This window comes from Acinonyx jubatus, chromosome E4 (assembly GCF_027475565.1).
Source record: "Acinonyx jubatus isolate Ajub_Pintada_27869175 chromosome E4, VMU_Ajub_asm_v1.0, whole genome shotgun sequence".
In the NCBI taxonomy this organism is placed as follows: domain Eukaryota; kingdom Metazoa; phylum Chordata; class Mammalia; order Carnivora; family Felidae; genus Acinonyx; species Acinonyx jubatus.
This window is the reverse complement of record NC_069395.1, coordinates 55,270,453-55,285,365: the sequence shown is the minus strand read 5'-3', so window position 1 is coordinate 55,285,365 and position 14,913 is coordinate 55,270,453. Positions and strand designations below refer to the sequence as shown.

The 14,913-nt window shown below is 39.9% G+C and overlaps 1 protein-coding gene across 1 annotated transcript in view; it reads left to right on the top strand.

Moving 5' to 3' along the window:
- The window catches only part of MROH9 (maestro heat like repeat family member 9), an 88,520-nt gene that overhangs the window by 62,019 nt on the left and 11,588 nt on the right, over positions 1–14,913 (top strand). Inside the window, exons 12-17 of the mRNA XM_015062283.3 lie at positions 161–326; positions 1,485–1,627; positions 2,620–2,757; positions 4,768–4,888; positions 11,557–11,694; positions 14,217–14,393. Of these exons, the coding sequence (XP_014917769.3) occupies positions 161–326; positions 1,485–1,627; positions 2,620–2,757; positions 4,768–4,888; positions 11,557–11,694; positions 14,217–14,393 (883 nt within the window). The remainder of the gene's footprint in view (positions 1–160; positions 327–1,484; positions 1,628–2,619; positions 2,758–4,767; positions 4,889–11,556; positions 11,695–14,216; positions 14,394–14,913) is intronic.

Here is a 14,913-nt window from a genome sequence, read left to right as displayed (position 1 = left end):
TGAGCATGCCAGTTTGGTTTAGACTTGTCTGTGATCTCTTTGGTATATAAACATGTAAAAGAAAAAAAAGACTTCGATTCATGACACTGTATTAAGCAGGAAATGAACAACCTGATTCTCATTGTGATGGTTGGGCGGGGGGTGGGGGCTGTGTTTGCAGCACTTTGATACTGATGTGGCACGCGGCAGGTTCTGAGTCAAGCGTGGCCCCTCATGTGCTGAAAACAATCTTATTGATACTGAAAGGAAAGCCTGGGGAAGTGCATGCTAGCCTTCCGGAAAGAAGACGTTTCTCTCTCGATACTACTAATATGATGCCTGTAGCGGTAAGTAATACTTAAGTATTAAGTACTAAGTGCTTCCTTGTCCTGGTGTTGTTTTTCTGATCATGAAAATCCCCATCTTCCCACGGACTCGGTCATACTTCTGGACACTGTCCTCTCATTCATTCATTCATTCATTCATTCATCCAACACATATTTATTGAGTGCCTACTGTATGCCACACCTCGACCAGGAAGCATACATTCCGGTAAAAGACACAGACAATGAACAAAAAACTGTGTTATGTATCAGATGATATAGAGCTGAGAAAAGACATAAAGTGATGTGAGTAAAAGAAAGTGACAGGGAGTTTAGGAAGGTTGGTCAGGGGAGGGGCCTCTGCTGAGGTGACATCCAGTCAGAGAGTGAAGGAGTGATCCTTGCAAATACCTGGGCAAGAGAGAAGAATATCTAGACAGAAAGACAAAAGCCCTGTGGATGGGAGCTTGCCTAGTAAGTGAGTGACTCCAAGGAAACTGAAAGGAGAGAATGGAGCAAGGGCGGAAGTTTGCAGATGGTCTCAGAGACTAGCCACCGGCTAGACTGGATAGACTTTGATACGCATGTGAAGCCCTGATGTCATTTGCGCCCACCATTTTGTATCTCCCAAGGACTAAACTCACCACTCCTGGGAGTAAATTCTAGTCTTACAGAGTCATAATGGGAAACAAAATGGGTAGCGCTCCACAAATGTGAGGTGGTGGGATGTGTTTCTCTGATGTGGCAGGTGGGTGTTGCAGTGGTTCGTGGGCCCAACGACTGTTAGTGATCTGGCCTGTCTCCTCTTAACCATCTCACTGGCCTGGATTGTTGAAGCACGGGAAGGACCTGGGTTATTGGTAGGACCATCCTTCATGGCCACATATGAAGGGGACACTGGGAAGTATACTGTCCTTGGGAACCAGCTTGCTTCCTCCAGTTTGGCACCTAGGGGGTTGTTGATAGTACTTTGAAAGTTCATTGCCATAGACTACTGGGCATAGTTCCATTCAAAATGGACTCCATAGCTGTTAGGGAATGAATGAATATGCATGCACCCTCCAGGCTGCCTTCAGGGGGTTGCAGGAGGGATTGCGGTGTTCCTCCCTTCACCCTCACTAAGGCTGACTGGGTTTAGAGGCAGATGGCTACATTCTTGACTTCTTTTTCCTTCCCTTGTAGGCATCCCAGGCCCTGTGCACATTGCTGCCTGTTGGTTCGTACAAGAAAGCAGTGGCCCAGTTATTCCCCCAGCTCCTGATGGCCCTCATGCTCCAAGTCTTCTACATCAGTGAACTGAGACTGGTGACAGAGGACAGGCCGTTGTGAGATTGCAGTGGTTATTTCAGAGTCAATAAGAAATAAGCTCCCAGCTGTCAACTATTTCTAGTCCCTCGGGTTCATGTGGAACTCCTTATAATCCTACGCAATGCATTCATTTATTACAGTTTTCTTTGTGAAACTACCCCGAGTACCTAGAAGTGAGCTAGCGCCCTCCCTGAGTGTATGTGGCGTGTATAAAGAAGCACCCCCACTTTCTGCCACAGTCGGAGCAGGTTGGGGGGCACCAAGGGGAGAGAGAGCAGGTAGGAGCTTTAGAGCCAAAGCCAGGCCCATGATAGCTCTGCCATTTACTCCCTGAAAGTGATTTCTCGGGGTAATTGTACGTGTGAGATTAAAATAACGCGTGCAAATGTGCTTTATGAACTGTGAAGTTTTATGATTGGTGATGTGATGTGTGGGCTTAAGAGGGTACATATTCTGTCCATGTAAGGTAAGATTCAGCTGTTCCCTTTCACCCAAGGCGGTACAGTTAGCTTTGCCCCAGGGAAATCTGGACCCACTGCCTGCTATTTGCCCGCATCAGGGGTGGACTTCTAAGCCAGGCAAAACTCCAAAGCACAATGCATCCCATTAAGATATTTAACCCATTCCCTGTCTTTCAAGCAGACATGCACCCACACAGATGAGAATGTATCTATTTATTTAAAGCATCTGAAGAAGAAACCCTGCGGACACTTTCAGCAAATTATCACATCATTTAATATTTTGTGCTAATAACCTGTTAAGCTAACAAATGACTAAGCTGCTCCATGATTAATCCCAGATTTTACATGCCACCATTTCAATTGAACCCTCAATCCCATGTACTGTTAATCAGGAAAGACGGAGAGCACTGAAAGTTGGTTTCCTTTGAAACATCCCCTTTCCCCAAACCAGCATCCTGCCCCAGACAGAATGAAAAGGCAGGTCACATGAACTTCACTATGTGAAGGCCACTGTCAAGTGGTGACTCAGCTCTTCTTTGGGGCCTTAGCTATGCCCGGGATGCCCTGAGAGTTCTGCTGAATTGTTCTGGACTGCAGCAGGTGGATATTGCTCTAAACAAAAAGAATTGCTGGAACCAGTTTTCCGAAGAGCTGTTTCACCATCAGGGGGTCTACCTTATTGCCAAGTAAGAACGGGGGCTCTGCACAGGGTTCTCTGTCTCTATCTCATCTTTCTGTCTTTGTCTCCATCTTTCTTCAGTGAAGCCACGTGTGAACGCCATCAATATCCACTCCGACTTCCCAGTCTCTCCTAAATTGCCCTGAATTGCCATTTGATTTCTAATTCTTCCCTTATTTTGAGGAATTTATTACTTATTGGGATAGTTTTCCCTTTCCTTGTCCTCCTACTTGATGATAAAGATACCTAGTCATCCTCCCTCCAAAGAGCAGGTTGCTCTTTCAGATATGGAGAACCAGGTAAATTTACTTTTTCTTTCCTCTACTGTTAGCTGATTCCCGCTCTGCAGGCATCAGTTATGGATGTGCTCCCACTTTAAAGAGGTTCAATAGAGGGGCACCTGGGCGGCTCAGTTGGTTAAGCGTCTGACTTCGGCTCAGGTCGTGATCTCGAGGTCCGTGAGTTCGAGCCCCGCGTCGGGCTCCGTGCTGACAGCTCAGAGCCTGGAGCCTGTTTCAGATTCTGTGTCTCCCTCTCTCTCTGCCCCTCCCCTGTTCATGCTCTGTCTCTCTCTGTCTCAAAAATAAATAAATGTTAAAAAAAATTAAAAAAAATACTTAAAGAGGTTCAATAGAAATCTGTTCTCAATGAGGCAAATTTGGAAAAGCAAGAAAGAGAAGTTTGATTTTTCTTGTACCAGAGGTTTTTTTTTTTCTTTCTAGTTAGCTTCTTAGTGAATAGCAAATTTCTGATTATAGGGATCAGATTTTCTGATCAAAAATCAAGATACATGGACTTGACCACATAATAGACCATTTGAAGTTGTAACAACTCAGAAAGTACAGGCTCTATGGTCTCCGGGCTTTTGCTGCATTTCACATGGCATATTATTTGCACATAGATTTCAGGAACACATTTTATAAAAGTATGATACATCTGCACCCCACAAGTGGCCACTAGTTAAGAACCACAATATCCTTAGTACTTTTGGATCTTCTTACTCAAAGTGTGGTCCACAGACCAGCAGCTACGGCAGCACCTGCAAGTTACAAATAGAAGGCAGAATGGGATCTCATAGGGCCCACTCCAGACCCACTGAACCAGAATCTGCTTTTTAGCAAGATCCCTGGGGAATTTGCATGCACCTTAAAGTTTGAGAAGCCCTGGTTTAGAATGCCAACCCAGGCTTCAAATGAAACCTGTCACGTCAACTTTCCCAGGCCTGCCACCACCCATCTGATCCAGACCAGTGTGTCAGGACAACCGTAAGCCTGGTCACTGTCCAGAATGGCTTAGTGAATCGCGACTCACCACCTCTCCTCCCGAGTAACACACGATAGTCCCAAACTCTCTTCTTCATTGTATCGATCCAAGGAAGGACTTGGTCTAAAACCATGATGGTGACCTATGCAGCCATCTTGGATTGCTAGGGTATTTATTTTGCGCTATTTGTTTTCTCTCCTTTTGGTCAGGCAGGAAGGAGCTTGCGGTATTATAGGGCATTCTGTTACGTGGCACAGGAGGGGAAAGATAGGAAAAGGAGTGATGTTAAGGAAAGAGACATTGTCAGTGATCCAGGTATATATAATTCCCTGGAGTCTGCATAGAATTCAGAATGGGGATGCAGTTTGCCTTGGACTAGGGATTAGAAAAGATCTGTATTTTTTTATTTTTTTTTAACATTTATTTATTTTTGAGACAGAGAGAGACAGAGCATGAACGGGGGAGGGGCAGAGAGAGAGGGAGACACAGAATCCGAAGCAGGCTCCAGGCTCTGAGCCATCAGCCCAGAGCCCGACGCGGGGCTCGAACTCACGGACCGCGAGATCGTGACCTGAGCTGAAGTCTGACGCTTAACCGACTGAGCCACCCAGGCGCCCCTAGAAAAGATCTTTATTTTTACCTGGGAGTACAAAATATGAGGATAATGCTTCTCTCTAGCATACCAGTAGCATTTGCTGATGCAGGAAGAGTTTTCATCGTCTTTGCTAATTCAGTGCCTTATTCTCTTTTACAGAACCCTCAGTGAATACAACTTTCCACAGTTTCCAGAGACTTTGCAGTATCTCTACAAGCTCTCAGTGGAAGGTCCTAGACGGTCAGAAGACAGTGTCATCACAGTAATATTCTTCACTGAAGTGAGTTTTATTAGGAGACCGAACAACCAGGTCCTCTTTCCTTACGCAAACTTAAGGCAACACTTCAACCTTTTATCTCCCTCTCTGAATATTGATTCTTATCAAGGGTTAAGACAATGACGGATAACTTTAGTCGTTTCCTAGGAGATGTGGATTTGCAAAGACTCAATTATTTTTGTAGTCGTATATCTCTGCATGCTTGTGAAAGTATATCAAGGGATAATTGAGTTTACTTAAAGATAGCAGGTAGCATCTGGGAAATGAATGATACTTCAGACTGGGGGAAAAAAAAGGAATGGTCCAAATGACTGAGTAAAATGAAGATATAGAGCTACATTAATTTGTGTATAAATATCTGCCATAGATTGTAATACTATACTAGAGTCAAGCAAATTGAGGAAGTCCTTTGATTTCAAAAAGGCAGGTAGAAAGTTGTATAAGTTGAAATTATCTGAGTCAAATATAATTTTTCCATAGAGGTAATATATAATGAAGTACTGGTCTAAGGCACCATATTAAATATTCTCAAAATTTTGATATAATTTCAAACATCATAGTGAAACAGTTAATAAACTATAAAAGACTATATACTACCTACTTCTAAAGCTTTTAGAAATATACATATATCAGTTTAACTGAACATTGCGGTACCAAATCACCAATGGTTTCAAACTTGCTTGATCATTTGAATCTCTCATTATTTTTATTATACGATTCATTATTTTCATTGTATTGTCCTTTAAGTATATACAAACATTAAATAGGCCTAAATAGGACATACATAATTGCTCCTATAAAATGATACATTCAAAAGAAATTTACAAATGACCTAAGATTTATTTATATTTATAGATAGAAGCGTTATTACTGTGACAGACGATAGCAAAACCTGATTGCCTGTCTAATCATGAATATGGTGCTTACTGCTATTGGAGATTGGCAGGCCTGTCCTTCCAGGAGCTGAGTAATGACCACATTCTTCTACTGTTTTCTCTAATTGAAGCTTCTGGGCAATCCTCAACTGTCCAGTTGACTGTGAGGTGACGTGGCCTTTAGCTGTTCTGAGCACACAATCTATGTATTTTACCTTAGTTTAGTCTTGTCAGCCAGCAATATTTAACACGGTACTATTGATGCTTATGACATTTATTTATATATGTTATTTCTAATTTTCTACTGATCTAAGTAACCATAGAGTTAACATGTTTGTGCCTAAATCTTCTTTCTTTTAGTATTTTAGCTTACTTCCTTCTAATAGATTCCAAGTATCTGAAATGATAACAGAAGAGTATAAGCATTCTCAAGGCCAAGGATTGTTATTGCTAGACTGATTTCTGGAAGGCTCCCGTGCAGTTTGTGGGTGCTCCCACTGCACTCTTGCCATTATTGATGAGTTTTCCAATTTCAGAGGAGGATGTGATTTGACTTGTCCTTAATTTTTAAATGTTTCGAGAGGTTGAACATTTTAAAACTATCATCATTCAGAAATTAAATTTCCATAATCTGAGCAATCCGATCTCTCCTTTTTCCGTTTGCCTACAAAAGTCTTAGTGTTTTTCTCAATGAATTGTGTGATCCTCTGTCGCTGTGTCTCTCCCTCTCTCTCACACAACACACACACACACAGAAATTTGTGAAGGATGTTAAGTATGTTACACATTTAATTATAATGCCTGTTGATAATCGGGGCCCAGTTTGTTGTTTGCCTTTTAATTTTGTTTATGAAACGTGATTTTTTTAAAAAAAATTAAGCATTAAAAATCTACTGTGGCTGAAGAATTGACAAATATTTGTTTATAATCTATTCACATTTGTATAATTTTTTACATGTAATGTCGTTTCCCATGAAGTTTATATGGTATACCATGAAGTAGGATATAACTTTAGTTTTCAGTGAATAATTAACTTCTGATCCCAGCATCATTTAATTAATAAGCCTTAAATTCACTACTCACTGGTGATACTACCTTCATGAAAGCTATTATTAATTTCATGTACATACACACATACACACAACACACACCCATAGTAGGGTCTACCCCGGATTACACTGTTAGGCTCCATTTATATTTTCACTCCTGTGGAAATGTCACAATGGAATTATGGCAGTTTGCAATAAAATTTAAAAAAAATTTTTTTGTTTATTTTTGAGAGAGAGGGAGAGACAGAGCATGAGTGGGGAAGGGGCAGAGAGAGGGGGAGACACAGAATCTGAAGCAGGATCCAGGCTCTGAGCTGTCAGCACAGAGCCTGACGCGGGGCTTGAACCCACGAACCATGAGATCACGACCTGAACCAAAGTCAGACACTTAACCAGTCCTGAGCCACGCAGGGGCCCCTGCAGTAAACTTTAATATCTTGCAAAACAACTTTCCCTACACTCTCTTCAAAATGTCTTTAGTCCTTCCTATGTATTTGTCCTTCTGGTTACATTTTAAAATAATTTTGTCAGGTTTAAAGGAAAAACACTTTCACTGAAACTATGCAGTTGAATTAAAGCTATGTGCTTCTTAGGAATCTTTACAATATTTCCACTTCTCTTTTTTTATTCAATATTTTGCCATTTTCATATAAGTCTTACATATTAATCTTGGAATTCTTACGTACTTTGTATTATTCTAAGCTGTTAGTGTAAATGTGGCTTCTTTGTTTTGGTTCTCAAATTTATCTTTATTAAGTATCACTTTGGGTACAGGTTTTCGGGTTTGTTTTGTGTTTTGAGATAGCTACCACCCAATATTACAGTAGGTTCAGGTGTACAACATAGTGATTCTATGACTCTACGCGTTATGCTATGATCACCACATGTGTAGCTTTGACTACGCAATGCTATTACAATACCACTGACTGTATTCCCAGTGCTGTATCTTTTATTCCCGTGATTTATGCATTCCATAACTGGAAGCCTGTATCTTCCACTCTCTTCCACCATTTTGCCCGTCCCTCTCCCCCTCCCTCTTCTTTTTGGCAAACATCAGTTTGTTCTCTGTATTTATGAACCTGATTCTGCTTCTTATTTGTTTATTTGTTTGTTCTGTTTTTTAGGTTCCACATATGAGTGAAACCGTGTGGTATTTGTCTTTCTCTGTCTGAATTATTTCAGTCAGCATCATACTCTCTAGGTCCGTCCGTGTTGTTGCAAATGCAACATCTCACCTTTTTAATGGTTGGATAATATTCCGCTGTGTGTGTACCACATCTTTACCCATTCATCTATGGATGGACACTTGGGTTGCTTCCATATCTTGGCTAATGTAAATAATGCTGCAATAAACGTAGGGGTGCATGTATCTTTTTGAATTCGTATTTTTGTTTTCTTTGGGAAAGTACCCAATAGTGGAATTATTGGATCATATGGTATTTTTGGTTTTAATTTTTTGAGGAACCTCCATACTATTTTCCCAAATGTGGCCTTTTTCATTCAATTTTCAAGCTCATTATTGCTGGGGATGTTCAGGAAAATTAGACTGTATTGTCTTAAATTCAGCTACTCTCCTGTGCCCTAACAGTAACTCTAATAATATTTTTGTTAATTCCCTTGGATTTTCTAGGTATATGATCCTGATGTATGAAAAATAAGGATACAATATTGTTACTTGTGTTCAAATTACTTTCCTGAATCATGTGTTTTTGCCTTGGCCTTTAAAGTTCCATTTTGTGAATTATCTGACCTCTCCCTTGCCCATTTACCCATTCCGATCTTGGTGTTTTTCTCAGTGGTATAATTCTCTCTGTCTCTGTGTCTCTCCCTCAAATACACACATTTGTGAAGGATATAAAGTGATCTATGAACATTTACTTTGACAATAAATACATCCTTAGTGAAATATATTCTAAGGACAAAAAAAATTCTGTAAAGAAATATTCACTTTTATCCAGGAGGTTTATAGATACTGTATGTTGATACTATAATTTTAAGACTATGGTATAAATTTTACAGCAGAAAGCAAGTAAGCAAATATATTAATACTGTTGGCACCAAGTTTTTCCAGGTGAGAGAAAGATGAGGCAAACATAAAGCCATAAAAAGCTAATATAAACTCTGTTATATTAGATTTGAACTGAATATATCAACATTGTCCAAATGATCTCCTGACTGAAAAAAAAAGAATACATCATGGTTCAAGTAAAAGCCAAGAAGGCATGATATTCCAAAAGCAATGAGTACACTTTAGTGTCCATTTCTAATGGATATAGTTTCGCATGATTTTGCCATCCGTGAGTTTGAGCCCTGCATTGGGCTCTCTAGTCTCAGGGCAGAGCGTGCTTCTAACCCTTTTCCTCCTTTTCCTCCTGTCCGCCCCCCACCCCAACTCGTGCTCTCCCTCTCTCTCAAAAATAAATAAACATTAAAAAGAAAGAAAGAAAGAAAGAAAGAAAGAAAGAAAGAAAGAAAAGAAAAGAAAAGAAAAGAAAAGAAAAGAAAAGAAAAGAAAAGAAAAGAAAAGAAAAGAAAAGAAAAGAAAAGAAAAGAAAAGAAAAGAAAAGAAAAGCTGTCCCAGAAGATCCTAGTGTGCATCTTGGTTAGGAACCATTGACACAGAGAATATCCAATATTCTCTTTAAATTTCAATCTATGTCACACCCCTTTTCTCACTGTTCATTTTGTTTGTTCTTTTTAATATGATATTGGTCAAAATTTGTCTATTATAATGCTTTTTTTTCCCATAGCACAGCCATTAGATTGATTAATCTACTGTGTTTCTGATTCCCAAGTCCATAACCCCTGCTTCTCTCCTTGTTATTTTCTTACACCAGTTTTCTTTAGCATGTTCTTATTGCTTGTGATATTTTATTTCTCATAATTTCAGGAAATAAATAATGTATTCATTTTTAACACTTCTTTTCAAGCAAAGTCAAGTTGTGCATTTACTTCCAACCACCGTGTACACATCCATTTTATTTTTATTTTCATTGTTCTGCAGTAATCTTTGTTGTATGTTTGAGTTCCTCTGTGGTTTACCATTTTGATCCACAAAAGGGAGAATTCTCGCTTATGGGCTTTTTTTCTTCCATTTAAACTTTCTTCTTGGTTTCTTCTTTTCTTACATACATCATGATTTTTTTAAAGGTGCTTTTTAAATGATTTGTTTTAGGGAAGTTATTGATTTTTTTGATCTGATAATCAATTTCTGTGAAAGTTGTTTGGAATGTTGAAAAGAATATATGGTCTCTCCTTCCCTCTCACTTTTGCTCTCTTGCTCTCTATTTTTCTATGTACTTGACCTTAGTCATATTTTAGATTCTTGAAATGTTTTTTGTTAAACTGTCACTTGTGTTTCTAAGACATTTTTAACATATGTTTATTTTGGCTGCTAGTTACTAGATGTATAAAGGCTCGTGGTAATCACATCTTCATTTTGGGTATTAGCTATTAAATACTAAAACTCCATAAACTGGCCTCCCCATCCCTGCCCGCCCTCCAGCCTCACTACCTTTCAGTCTTCTCTTCCCTTCTCATCCTATCACTCTGGCCTTCTTTCAGATGTTCAAACACACCCTGCTCATCTACCACAGGGCCTTTGCACATGGGTTACCTTCCTTGGGGTTATCTTCTCCAAACACTTTATCTAGCTAATGCCAACTCTGCTTTCAAGTCCAAATCTAAATAACAATCCTCATTCTAATTTCAGTCTACAAATGCACAATCTAAATTCAGTTCTCCTTTAAATGTTTTTGTGGCACCTTGTAGCTTTTCTTGCTAGTACTGATCACAATTAGCAACTCTGTTTTCATTGGCATAGTATCCTATCTCTTATAGTGTAGTATAACATTGTTGTACAGTATCAGCCTTTCTTGCCAGTCATGACCACAAAGTCATAGATTGAGACTGTTTTGCTCACTACTGTTTCCCCATTTACTAGCATAGTGCCTGGCCCATGGTAGGCACGGACTCCGAGTATATATAACCATTCTCTGTTAAGGAATTCACCTACCGGACTACAATCTGAGAGAGGGAGGTAATTTAAATTGAGTCACTAAGTTCCCGAGAATGGAGAGAAAAACAATATATATGTGTGTGTGTGTGTGTGTGTGTGTGTGTGTGTATACACACACACACACACACACACACACATATATATTTAATTTCTAACAACATGGGAGTTGGAACACTGACCTCCATGCCATCAAAAATCCACATGTAACTTTGAGTCCCCCAAAAACCTAACCATTGATAGTCTACTGTTGATTGGAAGCCTTTCCAATGACATAAACCATCAATTAACACATATTCTGTATGTTATATGTATTATATACTGTATTCTAACAATAAAGTAAGCTAGAGAAAAGAAAATGCTATTTTAAAAAATCATAAGGAAAAGGAAATACATTTATAGTACTGTGGTGTAAAAAAATCTGCATATAAGTGGACCCACAGAGTTCAAACCTGTGTTGATCAAAGGTCAACTATAGACATATACAGATATAGATACAGATGATATATAGATATATATGCATGTATTTCCTATTATGACTGCTACTTCTCCTTCCAGAGAACTCAGAAATTATGAACACAGAAATGTGTGTAGCGATACATATACGCATTTGGAATTTTAGTGACATTCATGCTACGGTTTTACCGAGAATGTCTTGATTTTTATGGCTGAAGCAGAAATCGTGCATTGGCCTTTATTCTGCTTATGATCTTGTTGACTGTTTTCTTGCAGCTTCTGAATAACTTCTTCAAGGACCCATTCCCAGAAGAATTTTTGGTTCTCTTCAGAAACTGGGTCAATGACTCCAATCCTGCAGTTAGCAAACTGAGCCTCCAGAAAATTGCCAACATGGCGCCAGTTATCAACGAGGTACGCGCGAATGTGTGTGTGTGTGTGTGTGTGTGTGTGTGTGTGTGTGCGTGCATGTGTGGGGAGGGGGGTGGGTGTGGTTTGTGAATGCCATCACCATCAAAGTTAACCTGAGATTTGATATTGCTCAATATCTTTACTGATAAAACATTGATATTTCTCAGTTTCTAACAGCTAACCCAGTATCAAAGCCTGATGTTTTGTTGGCAAGAAAATTGGGTTGAGTAGAACTGGTGGTGTAAGTAAATTCAGGAGCGTAATGACCTTGTTTACATTTTCCCCACTAAATCATTCATTGCCCTTGGAATTGAGCAGCATCGTCCTACACAAACTCTTTTCTTTCAGTCGAAACCACGCACACGTTAAGTTAATTTCCCCTTCAATACACACAGGTGCTGACACATTAATTCCGATCTTGGGGCCCTCGCTCAAGGTTTTTCTTCCACACCTCACAACACGTTCCTCCTTCACCCATACATATTCACATTTGTCTCCTTTTTCAGCTCAAGTCAAATTCCGCGGAATATTCTGACCTGGCAGCCTCGTTCTTCTCAGAGCCACACCAACTGTCAGCACTCGCTTATACAATACTTTATATCAAAAATTCTCTATGGGGCACCTGGGTGGTTCAGTCAGTTAAGCGTCTGACTCTCATAATCTCACACGGTTTGTGGGTTTGAGCCCCGAGTCAGGCTCTGTGCAGACAGTGGAGAGCCTGCCCGGGATTCTCTCTCTCCCTCGCTCTCTGCCCCTCCCCGACTCTCTTGCTCTGTCTCAAAATAAATAAATAAACTTTAAAAAAAAATCCTCTATGTATGATGCTTGGGCCAGCCGTGTCAGCATCTCCCAGAAAACTTGTTAGAAATGCAAATTGTCAGGCCCCACCCCAGGCCTGTGGAATCAGGAATCCTGGGGTGGGGGTGGGGGGGACACCAACCTGTGTTTTTGTTAAGTCTTCCAAGTGATTCTAACACAGTTTAAACTTGAGAATCACTGCCTTACACTGTTTCCTACTGAATCATGTGAACACTTCTTGCTTTCCAGGAAGATTGAATCTAAGCATACCCTTACGTTTTGTAATTCTCTTATAAATTCCTTTTTCCTAAGTTGTTTTTTGAATTCCAGTTAGTTAACATACGGTGTAGTATTAGTTTCATATGTACAATTTAGTAGCACTTACATGCAATACCCAATGCTCATCACAAGTGCACTCCTTAATCCCCATCACCTACTTCACCCATCCCAAAGTATCTCGCATAATGGCATTATGCTGATTCCATAACCCATTGTTGATTTAATAATAAATTTAATAATAAATCCTTGTTTATCTATGAAGCATAGTCTGAATGCTCAAAGCCGGTCAGTGGGTACTCATTTTTGCACTTAGAGAGACATGAGCCATGGTCTGTTTGCTTTAAATAAATCACACATGTCAGTGTATATTCTATTAGTAATCAGAGTTATTTGTTGCCTTGTCTGGCACTCTTCCCAATGTTATTAACAACTGAAAGGAAGATTCTCTGTCAAGGTTAGCTAGGAGAGAAAGAGAGAAACAGTGGAGAGGGAGCTGGGTTGAGATCACATACTATCTATTGGTAAAGACAACTTTCTAGCCAGATGCAAGGCCTCTGGCTATTTTTTTGGTAAATGGTCTCTTTCTTTTGCTTCTTTTCTTTCCAGCCTTTGTTTCTCTTCTTTGAGAAGAGAAGGTGTCTCCTTTTTGCCTTTTTCCTTGCTTTATAATCTGCTGTCTCTGACTCCCAGGCCTTGGCTCGGCAGCTCGGTGGCTCTCACGTCCACACAAGTCACTGGCACCCGGTTTAGAGGTCACACTGTTCGTGATGTGCTGGTGAATGCTTAACGGTCACCTCTCTGGAAATAACACAATTTCTCTAGTGTAGGTACTCTCAATGCGGCTAATTTCAAGCTGTCAAAGGGGCGTCATTAAACAAAGAATTGGGGAGAGATACACAGTAGCACATCACAATTTAATATTCCTACCATACAGATAGGATACGTGTATCATATGCCCTCAATGGCATATAAGAGTAAACTGGAGGCAAAGAAATAGGAAGTGATAAGTTTTGAGTATTTATTACCGTTGTTTTATTTCTTTACAGATTTACCAAACTTGGTTTTTAATAGTGACTTTTTAAATTTTGATTCCAGTGTAGTTAACATGCCGTGTTATATTAGTTTCAGGTGTGCAATAGAGTGATTCAACAACTCTATACGTCACCCATGGGGTGTTCATTGTGATAAGTGTACTCTTGATCCCCTTCACCTATTTCACCCTCTGCCCACCCCCCTCCCCTCTGGCAGCCATCAGTTTGTTGTCTAGAGTTGAGAGTCTGTTTTAACAATCAGCTTACAAAATTTTTGACAATGTGACAGTTGACCGTCTGGGGGCAACCCCCCCACACCCCTGCATGCTGCCCAAACTCTGGTGTGTTTGGTACCAAATGCTACCCCAAGTCTCCTTCTAGCTCCAAAATCCAACCATTTTCCTCTTGTATCTATAGATAGAAAATGTCTGCAGCTTATTAATATCGATCTTGGATGCCTTCCTCTCAAAAGAAAAGACTGTTATAATTCGGGCCTTACTCACCCTTCGAAGACTTTTAGGCAAACTGGACAAGGTGACCTACTCTTCTTTGTGTATTAGGATTGCTTCCAGCTACTGCCCTCTGATGGATCACGTGAGTTACAGTTACATACGTCATTCGGTTTTATAGATAAGCTGAAGGCCCAGAAGATAGTCATTTTGTGCAGAAGGACCATCTTTTCCAGAGATAACAATATGAGCCAAAGAAGTACAATCTCTCTCTATATAGTTATATACATATAAAACTAACCCGTGAGAACCTGGAAAAGTCGGCCCATAAGAAAAGAGAAGCAAAAAATAGCCTCTGTCTTTGCATGAAAGAGGAATTGTAGCTCAGTAGCTGTATCTCGGCTAACCCTGGGTCTGGATTCCCTGGGTTCAAATCCCTGTTCTGCCTCTTATGAGCTGTGAAATTTTGAGCAGGTGATTTAGTCTCTTAATGTTCCAGCCTCTCCACCTATAAAATAGAGACAGTGGCACCTGTATTATGGGCATTAGAGATGACGGGTACAATGCCCCCAAATGTGTTAGTTATTATCGAATAAAACTCTAAGTAAAAGGTCTTTCATCAAAAAGTTGTGCATTTTGAAAATTCTCATTTTGTATAGTAAATG